We start from the raw sequence: 11,264 nt of genomic DNA, 5'->3' as shown, positions 1-11,264 counted from the left end.
CAGCCCCAGCGCTCCTCAGCGGGCGGGCAGGCCCAGCGACCCGTCGGAGCTCCTGAGAATGCCATGCCATGCCATGCCATGCCATGCCATGCCATGCCATGCCATGCCATGCCATGCCATGCCATGCCATGCCATGCCATGCCATGCCATGCCATGCCATGCCATGCCATGCCATGCCATGCCATGCCATGCCATGCCATGCCATGCCATGCCATGCCATGCCATGCCATGCCATGCCATGCCATGCCATGCCATGCCATAACGAGCACAGTGAGTCCCAGCTAATTAGGCGTAAATGAAGAGGCAGAGCCGCTCGCAAATAAAGCAAGCTTCGAGGAGCATCACCACGACCTCCTGGTTATTTATAATTTGTAATTAGGCAGTTAATAAAAGCAGATGAGATAGATACCCACTCCAGTGCATCCAGAGCTGCGTTTGCAGGGTATACAGAGCATGCAGAGCATGTCTGTGGGACCTGTATAGTAAGGGAGCTGTGAGGCAGGGGCACCTGCACAGCTAGGCCCCCATGTGCTTTAATAAGCAAGTGACACCACTGTGAGGAAATCAGCAAGGAAAAGTAGTATTTTGCCCATACTGATGTTTCTGAAGGTCTGCTTTGGCTGTTCTGCAAAAGGATGCACTAACATACTTCCCTCCTTAGGTATAAACTGAAAAAACATCCCGCAAGTAAAAGCAATATTCTCTCAATAGCCATGAAAAGAAGCGGGTTTTTTTCCATCCAGCCCAAATTCTTGTGGCCACTCTAAGCCTATCGGAGGTCTTCCAAACAAGCTTACTTCCCACCAGGAGAAAGCCGGCTGGAATACCAGGGCACGAGCCCCATGCTTAGCCGAAGCCATCCAGGGGACTGGAGGCTTAAATAATACATCATCGACAATAAAATGGGGATGTTTTCAGTGCCTAACCACATCCCTCCCCATTCCCAATCTGCAAGGGATTAGTCAAGCTCTGAAGTGTCGCTATCTCCCAGAGCAAACTCAACTCGACAACCGTGTATGACTTTGCAATTTATCACAGCAGCACTTTTAACAGCTCCTGCGTGACTAACGCATCCCATAAATACCAGCCCCGGTCAGACGAGACGCAGTCCCGAGCTGCCACTCGCTGGCAGGCATTCAGTGTTTCTGATCGGATTCTGATTGGATTTGCCTCTGGGGAACAGAAGTGCCACCACCATTTTTCACCCGCAACTTAGCCATAGGCCTTGAAACTGAGCGGAGGTGACACGGGCATCCAGCAGCAGAGAAGGAGAAGTGTGGTGGTCTCGATTCTGTCAGCGCTGACCAGGAGGTCCTTCCTGGGTGAGCCTGGGGCTGAGGGGTGCCAAGTGGCCCTTCAGACAGGATTACAGCTTCCTCCAGGAAACCTGACCAAGCACAGAAGAGATCTGAACAAGAACCATAACCCAGCCTTGACTCAAATGCTCTCAAACTCCAGGGAGTCTAGATGGCAGAACCAGGTGTCAGCTTGAATTTTACAATGAATCAGCGTGGGCCAGCCCCACAACAAGGTGCAGGCACCTAATTCCATTTTAGATGCCTGCATAGGAATCAGGAATCTAAATCTGCCCTGGTATCTAAATCACTGTAATGGGCTGTATCAAGATACCAACCAAATGTGCTTCATGCAGTACAAACGCCAGATCTCATTCTTGAGCCTTAGTTCTTTCTTCTCTTCCAAGTTTTAATGCTACAAACAAAAATGAAGCACCATATTCACTTTATTGCCGCAGATATTCCAGGCATAAAACTCCCATGTGTTTTATAGAAAAAGTATAAAGACTTTTGAGTTGTTAACTATAATGCTATAGGCAAAGCAGCAATCTGTTTTAACAGTTTCCATCAGCCAAAGGTTTAATTACCAGCCGTTGGGCCAGCTTTCTCCAGGAACAATTATAATGCAGTGAAATCATTTCACAGGGCATTTACCAACAGCAGATTTAGAAAATGGAGGCTAGCCATGTTCTCTGGCTGATTAAAGTCCAGTGAGCGTAACATGGCACTGAACATTTGCCACGTATTTTCCATGCAAACGTTGCTACAACGTAGACTGGACAAGACCAGATGAAGAGAAAAAAGGAACCACCTTCTCCATCCCCTTTTCGGAAGAGAGAGAGTAGACAACCTAAACCACAAAGAAAAAGCAACAATGCAAACCTTCCTTTTACATCTGGGGCTGGATTTGAGTCCCGCATCTTTCTGTTCTTCGAGAGTTGCCATCTCACTAGCAGACCTGAAGATCTCTGTGACTGCTGCATCCATTTTCTGTTGGTCTGATTGGCCTGGAGTCCCCCATTCCAGAAGTGGTGAGTGCCAACGGATCGGAAAAAACATCTTTTTTTGTGCAATTCCCAAATCAGTGTGGAAATGTCATCACTGGCTGGCAAATTGGACTCTCCGGGTCAGACCTCAGGGTCAGACCCCATATGACATTTCAACCCAGGACAGATGCAATTTGTACCAGGACATAACTTCAATTTGCACCAGTTTAGTTCATACTGAAAACTTTTTGGGTTTTTAAGAGCCAAATAAGTTCTTCCAGCAAGGGGCTCCCTAATTTAAATGTATTTTTTTATCCTGATTCTGCTCACCACTCTCCACACTGTCACAGTAGCACACAAAGCAACATTTTCCCAGTAAAAGACTGAGCCCTGACATGAAATAAGGCCAATTTTCTTTCTGCTTGTGTTTCAGACCTTGTCACAAGCTCCTGAGGACTTTGACATATAATTCAAGAGGCCTGGGGAAAAAACATCCTGGAAGAAACAGAGCCAAAAATTCCTAAATCTGTTTATTTCTCTTCCTAATGAAAAAATCTACCAAACTGTATCCATGTCAACACTACCCCACCTTTTACCAGAGCATAATGCAGGTTGGCTTAGGAAGAGTCGCCGTGTCTAGCTGAGCCACGGCACTATGCAAGCAAGGAGCAAGTCCTGCCTTTTGAGAATAATGCGTTATTTAATTTGCCCTTTAAAGGATGCTTTTGATAGCCACGCTATGGAAGTTTCTTTTGCTGATTCTCTGCTGAACTGTCCAGGCAGCTTCCAAGCATGAGATGAATAATTTAATTTCTTAGCGTGGCACTGAAAGCAAGAAGGCACTTCAGGTGTTGAGGCTGCGAACACCCACGTACAGAGCTGTAACTCCTCTGCAGCCCGTTGAAGGCAGTCAGGTTTTGCCCATTTTGCATCAGGCTGTGGATTAGATTCTGCCTCAAGCCTTGTATCAATACTGGTATCTGTGTGCAGTTTTGGTTTTTTTTTTTTTTTACTGGCTAAATCCACCAAAGACCAAGAGCTCTCCATTAGCAAACACCAGACACAGAAACCAAGGTGGAAATTAGCCTGACTGAGCCTGGCCCCCAGGCCCTGATCCAAACCAGCATGCAAGCATGCCTTTAACCTCAGCCACGTGCTAGCACCCTGTTCTTTAATTGGGCCTTACTGGGCAGGTCCAGGGAAATGCCATGATGCCTGGCTCAGCACCAGCATGCTCCTAACCAGCTTCTCGAGGCCGTAGCTGCATCGAGAACCCGGAGCTCAGCCCATGGCAGGATGGGGCTCTGAGTGCAAGAAGGTGATATAACAGTGTTACGGCACCTCGGCTCTGGAGGACGTTAACAGTGGGTTCTGTGTGTTTTACTCTGTCTCTTGGCTGCTTTATTCTGGATATAAAACCATAGCCAGCGATTCAAACCCCCGTAACACTGCAAGAACACAGCCCTAGTGTTGTCCAGCAGTTGCCATCTGTACTGCAATGGGCTGCCTTGAGGATTTATGCAAAAATGCAAGTATATCTCATGGAAATAGAGTTTCCACTGTAAATGAGTTATTGTTATTCTAGAGCGAAGTGAGAAAACTGAATTAAAAAAATATGGCATTATTCTGTCTTCCCGGTTTCTGTTCCCCTTAGCTGCCAGGTATCTGGGATTAAGTAAGCACTGTCATTTCTGGGACCAAGTCAATCTTTTGGTTTGTAAGAATTTCTTAGCGGGAAACAGAAATCCACTTATCTAAAGAGCTACTGAGTGAAAAAAATGGCATAGAAACCTGCTTTTTAAACCATACAAACTGATGGTTTTCAACATCTTTTGATTTGCGGATCTTTTCACATTTTCTTACGCAGCAAGTTTAAGGCTGTGACCTTGCTTCCCCTGAGTTACCTTTCACAGAGACCTTAGGGGTAGTCTCCTGACCTCTGGGCTAAGGCCATGGTTTGAAACCACAGCTGTTTTGCTTTAAAAAGTCCAAATTTTGCTTCCCAAATCCCAGTGAAAGGAGGGGGCATGTCCTAGCACGGCTCCCGGCAGATTTCTCTCCTCTCCTTGTAGGATGCTGCAGGGCTGCCTGCGGCACCAGTGGGGCTGGACCAAATTAAAAAGTCCCAGTACCGCCGGGGGCACAGAATATGAAGACACAGTGCAGGGCTACAGAAATTGGTACGATTTTTTGCCCTGGCCTCCAGCAGGCTGCACATTCCCCAGCTAGACCTGCAGACACCGCTTTTTCCTTCCCAGGGGTGCTGGGAGCTGTCAGCAGCCAAACCAGGGGGAGAGATGGTTCCACGGGGCTCCACATCGTGCCAGGGCTAAACCCGCTCCTCTGCACGTCCTGAGTGGGGCTGGTGGCAAGCAGAGCTGGGTGGGGAGAGCAGCGTGTTTTTCCAGGGCACTTCTCATTACAGTGATGTGTTTGCTTTGAAACTGAGCCTCAAAACATCTCAGCTCTTAAGGCCCCCACCTCATGTTTTCTTGATTCAATTTTGGGGTATTTTCCTTAAGATAAGTTCAGCTTTCAGAAAATAAAATCTGAACTGAAAGAATGCTCAGCATGCAATATGAAAGTTTCCTTTTTTTTTTTTTAAAGAAAAAGAATTTTTACTGACATTTTTGGGGTTTTTCTTTCCTCCCTGAGGCTATTTGAGATAAATTTTCCATACAGGCAAAAAAAAATCCCTTAGTAATTCCCCATCTTAACATGTTTGCATGAAAAAAACCTTGTCTATCTGTATCTAAACAGGATTAAAAACTGGTTAAATAAAACCACCTTAAGAAGAAAGCTGGCAAAATAAAATAAAATTTATCCTGACCAGAAATATCCTGAAGATTATAAATTCACCACTTTTGAATGGCAAAACCAGAGCTGAGTAAAACAAGTGGAAATGAGAAATTATTTATATGTATTTTCATGTAGCTAAAGAAATATTTTTGCAGCTAATGACTTTAAGAAGATACTTGCTAAATAGTTTTTAAATATTTTTAAAAGAATACTTCTTGAAAGCAAAGTTAAATATTTCATGACAGTTCTATAATACTTTTAATTGTATTGCTTAATGTAAGTAGTAATTCAAACATTTATATAGAAAAATTAGAAAGCAATTGCTTTAATTCTAACCATTTGTGTAAAAAATTATAATCTAACTGTCAAAACAGTTGATAAAACTAGAGATTTGAAGAGAAATTTGCTAAATGTTTGTGTTCTTTGGCATAACATGAGTGATTAGAACCATTGCACTAAACAAATTGAATTTTTATCAAACAAACTTATTGTTGTTACACACTCAAGTGAATGAACTGCGGTTGTTTAGTCTGGATGGGGGGGAATTGTGGGGGAGAAGATATGATAATAGTCTTTAAATATATAAAACACAGCTGTAAAGAGACAGGGGCAGTGTGTTTTCAGTGTCCATGGTGGATAGGTGAAGAAGAAAGCGAGACCCGGGCTAGAGACGAGAAGGGGCTTCCCAGGAGTTAGGGCAGGAAAACATGGAGAGAATTGACTTAAGACCACCATAGTGTCTCCATCACCAGATATTTTTAACAATAAATATCCATTGGGTGAAGCAGAGGAAAGGTCAATGCAGCCCTGGGACAAGAAGACAAGATTTTTGGTGATTTTGGGTGTGTGGATCCCCACACAGGTTCTAGAGGAGATGGGGACCCATAAGACACCCCGTGGGTGCAGGCTGCAGTACAGCATTTTTGACTTTGCTTTGCTGAATCATTTTTGTTGGCCCATTTGAGATAACCCGCATCCCCATCGGGGTGCGCTGCCTGCCAGCTGAGAACAGGCCATCTCTTGACACCTCTCCGAGCCTTGTTCCCATGACTCTGATTCTTCCCACACCATTCCCACCTATTTCCATTGCTGTCACCACCCTTCTCACGGGCACACACATCTGCACCACTGGTTGTACCGCTTTTGATGCCAGCCAGATGCGTAGCTCCTGCCACCTCTGCAAAAGTCTGTGTGTGGGAAATCATCTTCTCATGGCAAAACAGAAGGACAGATGGTTGCCAAACCCAAGAACCAGCAGTGCTTGTAATAAGTATTTGCAGTAGAGTATTATATGATGTGAAAATCGCTTTATTACCATAAAGTGCCAAATATCCCCAACTGCCCAATGTGACAGCAGAGTCCAACACGTTCTAAGGCCAGTTCACCTATCTCCTTCCAGCTACGCAAGCCACATGCTGGAGGATGCTGTCCTCTCACCCCTCCAAGCTCCACACCACTACAATTCAGCAAGCTGGGATTAGACAACTCCCTTCTGCAAGTGAAATGCTGGTGGTCCTCAGGGAGTGACATAGGACCGTGCTTCCATCCTCTCGCTACCCCACAAGGTACCCCAGAAATCCTGCCACTGGTGTCACAAAGACACAGTGCTGAATCAGCGCACACTGTTTTGGCTCATTTTCAGCCCAGGTGGCTGAAGGGACACCAGCTCAGGTGATACATTCAGTGCCAAAGAAGGATGCGTGACAACCCCTGAGCGTTTGCAAAACAAGCTGTGCCCTCACCTTTCCCGTATCCTTGTAGTATGCCATTGGACATCTCTTCATGGAGTCGTGTCCAGAGCACAACTAATTCCTCCTCGTTCAGGGTCTCTGGAGTTGTCTGTAACACAAATATTAAGGATGAACAATCAAACATCTCCCATGGCAAAGGAACCCATTTGGAGACCAGCAAGCTCCAGGCTCTTCAGGACATCCACTAGCTTGCTTCACCTCCCCATCCTGCAAACACTTAAGCTACAAGAGACAGATGTGCAGGGTTAGGACCTCTCTGTCCCCTCAGCTGCCTTCTACTGCCCTGCAGCCACAGTGAGAGGCTGGTGGAGCCCAAGTCAGCCAGGTTATCCACAGCACCATGAACGGGTGCTCTGAGATAGCATGGCCAATTTTGCATACAGCAGTCCAGCAACACCTTGAATGGACACAACCTGTGGTGCGCCACATTGGGAGCTCCTGTGCCCAGCCAGATCCTGAGCACACACCGAGCCCTGAGGGATGATCATCTGCTTCCACCCTCAGCCTTGGCCACCAGCCACCCCACAGATAACGCGTGCTACAGTTTGGAAGTCTTTAAGGTGAAATGTTGCATCTTTCCCGCAATAAAGTTCACAAAATGTTGATGCTTTCCCTCTGCAGTGAGCACAAAAAGGATGTAAACCTCCACGTGTTTATGGGTGTTCTTAGTGAAGAATGGTTACTTGCTGCGGCTGGATCCAGGAGGAGTTTTTCAAAGGATCGCTGAGTTGCAGAGTGCTTGGCTCTCACCGAGGCTTTAGTAGATAACTTCCTTTCACGGCTTCGGAACATCACCCTTGTCGGTTGGTAGCTGCTTTTCACAGTGTTCGTGTAGATGATGTTTTTCAGTAGTTTCTCTGGGAGGAGCACATTTTCTTGAGTTTTTGAATACTGTCATGACTGCACACCCAACTGACACCTCCAAGGCTTACCACGGCCACGTACTAATGAAGATTTCCAAGTGTCGGTGTCGCTCGCAGGGTTTGAACCGTAGCTATAAAGACTGTAAATAAGCAGGCTGATGGCCAAAGAGGCTTAGCAGCTCTTTGATGAGGTATCCGAGATAGTTGGAGAGTGAACTGTACCACACCCTGGCTACAAACAGTGATATCGCACAGATTTCAGCCTGCAATAAATGGATAGGTTACTAAAGCAAGCTCTGATTAAAATAGGGGCAACCAAAATTAGACCCTTGACTACTGCAGCAGTAAGGTGAAAACAAGGATGACTGGTTTCTTCTAGTGGTGGAAAATTCTGGTTTTCGAACTGAGCTGAAGAGAAAAGACTTAATATAATGAGAAAAGCTGGTTTCATTTTGGGTCAACCAAAAAGGTTTTGCTTGATCAGTAACAAAATGTTCTGGTTTGCTTGGAGACTATTTAATCTTTTAAAAAAAGTAAAACTAAACTCCACAACACTTATTTTAAATTCAGGTCCATCTGTAAATGGGAAAAAGAAAAAAAAAGCTTCAAACTAAATGATAAAGCAAACTGCTTCAGCCTGAAAATGCTGAAGTGAAACATTTCAATATTTAAAGAAGGAAAGAAGGATTTCTATTGTTTTGCCTTGTCATTGACAGATTTCAGCTCAGATTTGTGAGTTATTTTAGTTGCTTTCATTTTCACAGGGGACTTTTTTTAAAAAAAAACCAACCAAAAACCAACTAATGTAATAGTCTCTTCCAGTTCAGTTTGAGGTACAAATGGTCAGGTTCAGCAAAGGTTCATAAGAACATAACTGAGCTGACGGTTTGCACAAATATCAAGCAAACACTTGGGAGTTTTTTCCTCTGCATTTTAGGTTTTCTTTGAAATTGTACCTGATTTTCAGAGAATATGTGGGGTCCTCAGGACCAGCCACCCCTGAAACATGCACAGAGCAAAACTGTCAAAATCTATGTGCTCTGTTGTGTAACCTGCGCACCACAAAAATTCAGATGCCATCTTCGGTCCTGCAAAATATTAAGACAAGCATTTAAGATTTACCCGAGTGATTAAGCATGAGCAGCTTGTAATCGTTTCCAGATTCCTCTCCTAGCAGGAGAAAAGGCTCTGCAATCCCTGTCCGTGTGCTCAGTGCAGCAACACACTCACAGAGAAACTGAAGATGAACCGAAGAGGACAAACGGCTGTCCTGAGTTTTGATAACAAGCCAGCATTACCTTTTAATCCAATACAGACTGTCCAGCTCAGAAAAGTAGGATTATTTAGCCAGCATATATCGGGGTATGTCTGCATCCTCCCTGTAGCCACACCTGTGCACCAGCAACTAGAAAACCTTCTTAAGTACACATGGTCAGATTCAGTCTGCAATTTTTTATCTGGCTTGGGAGGGTTAAATGAAGATCAACTGTTGAAATCAGCTTCATTTGGGGGAATCTGACTGTGCCTGCCCTTACAGAGAGAGGACCTTTGTCCTCCAGGTTTATATAAAAGCCCCGAAGATTGCAGACTTTCTCCATAAGCCACAAAACAATTCAGCGGGCATCTGGAGAGACTTGCCTCACATCCCGAACTGTTCCCTTAATGCAAATCCACCAATTTTTTTTTTTTTTTTTTTCCCCACAGACTGCTTGGTCATGAAAAGAGAGATCTTCCTCTTGCTCAGGGCTTCAAATCCTTAGCAATCCCAGCCCAAGTTTGAAAGCAAATTCAAGGGTTCGCCGTTGCCTTTGAACACAGCGGGGAACTGTTCCAACAGGTTAGATCTCGGGGGCCACATTGCTCCCAGGATTTAAACCAGACCACATGTGAAATGGCAACTACCTCTTAATTTTTTATTTTATTTTATTTTAAAATAGGATAATTTAGGGAATATGGTTTATTTTTATTATTATTACTATTTTAATGGCAAATTCAGTGTGCTGCCTTCCCTCCTTAATGAAGGGGACCAGGAACTGGCACTCAATTTCTTCTGCTTTCTAGAAATAGCCCTTACAAATCCTTTGTAGAAATATAACCACAATCTCTCTTTCCCCTTCTCTCCCCCTCAGAGAGACACAGACAGGGGGGCTTTCATCAGCTCAGACCGTTTTTCTTCCACTACCTCCTTATCTTAACCTTTTCTCCAAGGTTACATTTGTTTTCTGAGGTCCAAGGCCAGGACAAGCATAGAGAGGGTGGAGCTGACTTTGTCTTTTGAAGGTCCCTGCCACCACTGCAAGAGGCACAAGCCTGGGGGGGCTGCTTCTGAAAATGGACCCTGCCCTCATCCAGCCCAGTGTGCTGCCCAGTTCACCCCATCAGGCCCCTCCGCAGCGGCTGTCGTCGCTGCCCATCAAAGCACGTCTTTGTAGCCAGAGCCGATTCCTGCACTTGGATTGTGCAAACCCATTTTCTCTCCCTTCCACAGTCCTGGCTGTTGCGTGTACATCTAGTTGTTTCTCTGAACCTCTCTGCAGTCATTGCTTCATCTCCGTTCAACTCCTGGCTGGAAACGTAGCTGTTCTCCTTCCCCTGGGACCTTGTCTGCCACCGCCTCCTCTCTCCTCCTCCCCCTCTCTTAGATGAATTCACCGTGCAGTGGCTCATACCATCCTTTCTTGTGCAAAACCCTCTGAGAAGGGTCTTTTTCCAGTATGGAAATCTTGGCACACTCCTTGAGGAGATGATCTCAGATAAGCCCACTGCTGGGGAGAGAAGTTCACCACCCTCTGTGGAAACTTTGCAAGGTCTGGTCTTCATATTTTTTTTTTTTTTTTAAATTTGAGCAAAAATGCTTCAGTCTTTACAATGTGAGAGAGGAGTGAAAAAATACATTGCTGCCATTATAGTGAAGGGGAAAAAAGGGGTTCAGGCTCTCTTTGAAGAGCCCTGGTGTTGAAACAAATGGGCTTCTCTTGTTTAAATTAGATGAGAATGGATCTTCTAGCAGAAATGGCCTTTCCTTGTTTCAGCGAGCTTGGGTGAGGGGCAGCATTTGCCATCTCTTTCTTGAGCCCCTCTCTTTGCAGTCAGGGCCGTGGGCACCAAATCTGGCGCAGGCCACATGGGGTTCAGGTGTAGAGGCAGAGGGGTAGGACATGGCTCTGCCATTTGAGATGGGAGGAGAAACATCTGCAGCAAGAGGCAGAGCTGAGCCTGCACAGGAGATTACAGACGTGGCATCTCCTGCCTGCAGCAGCTTTTAACCACATTTACATCCCAGGGTGCAACAGGGAGCTCTTCCATTGAAGCACCATGCGTGCACAGCCTTGAAATTGTTTTTTACTCAGCAGATTTGTTGCTTGTATGGACAGAGTGCACTCGCCCATCCGCTTGTGGCCAAAGCCAACTCGATTCTGGTTTGTAGTGCCGAGTCCTGGCCACGCTGTTCTTTGGCTCCTGGTCCGCCCCAGTGTGCACCGGTGATCTCCGGCAGCTCGCGGTGCCGACAGCGCTCCTGGGCAGCACGGTGGCCCCATCTGCACCATGACCCAGGGCTCACAGCTGAAC

The 11,264-nt window shown here is 45.7% G+C and overlaps 1 protein-coding gene across 1 annotated transcript in view; it reads right to left on the bottom strand.

The window, feature by feature from the left end:
• GORAB (golgin, RAB6 interacting) overlaps positions 1-11,264 on the bottom strand; it is a 64,931-nt gene that overhangs the window by 19,811 nt on the left and 33,856 nt on the right. The window contains exon 2 of the mRNA XM_035900749.1: positions 6,823-6,919. Coding sequence (XP_035756642.1) covers positions 6,823-6,919 — 97 coding nt within the window. The remainder of the gene's footprint in view (positions 1-6,822; positions 6,920-11,264) is intronic.

This window comes from Egretta garzetta, unplaced genomic scaffold (genome assembly GCF_000687185.1).
Source record: "Egretta garzetta isolate BGI_Z169 unplaced genomic scaffold, ASM68718v1 scaffold598, whole genome shotgun sequence".
Lineage (NCBI taxonomy): Eukaryota > Metazoa > Chordata > Aves > Pelecaniformes > Ardeidae > Egretta > Egretta garzetta.
This window is presented reverse-complemented; position numbering and strand designations above follow the sequence as displayed.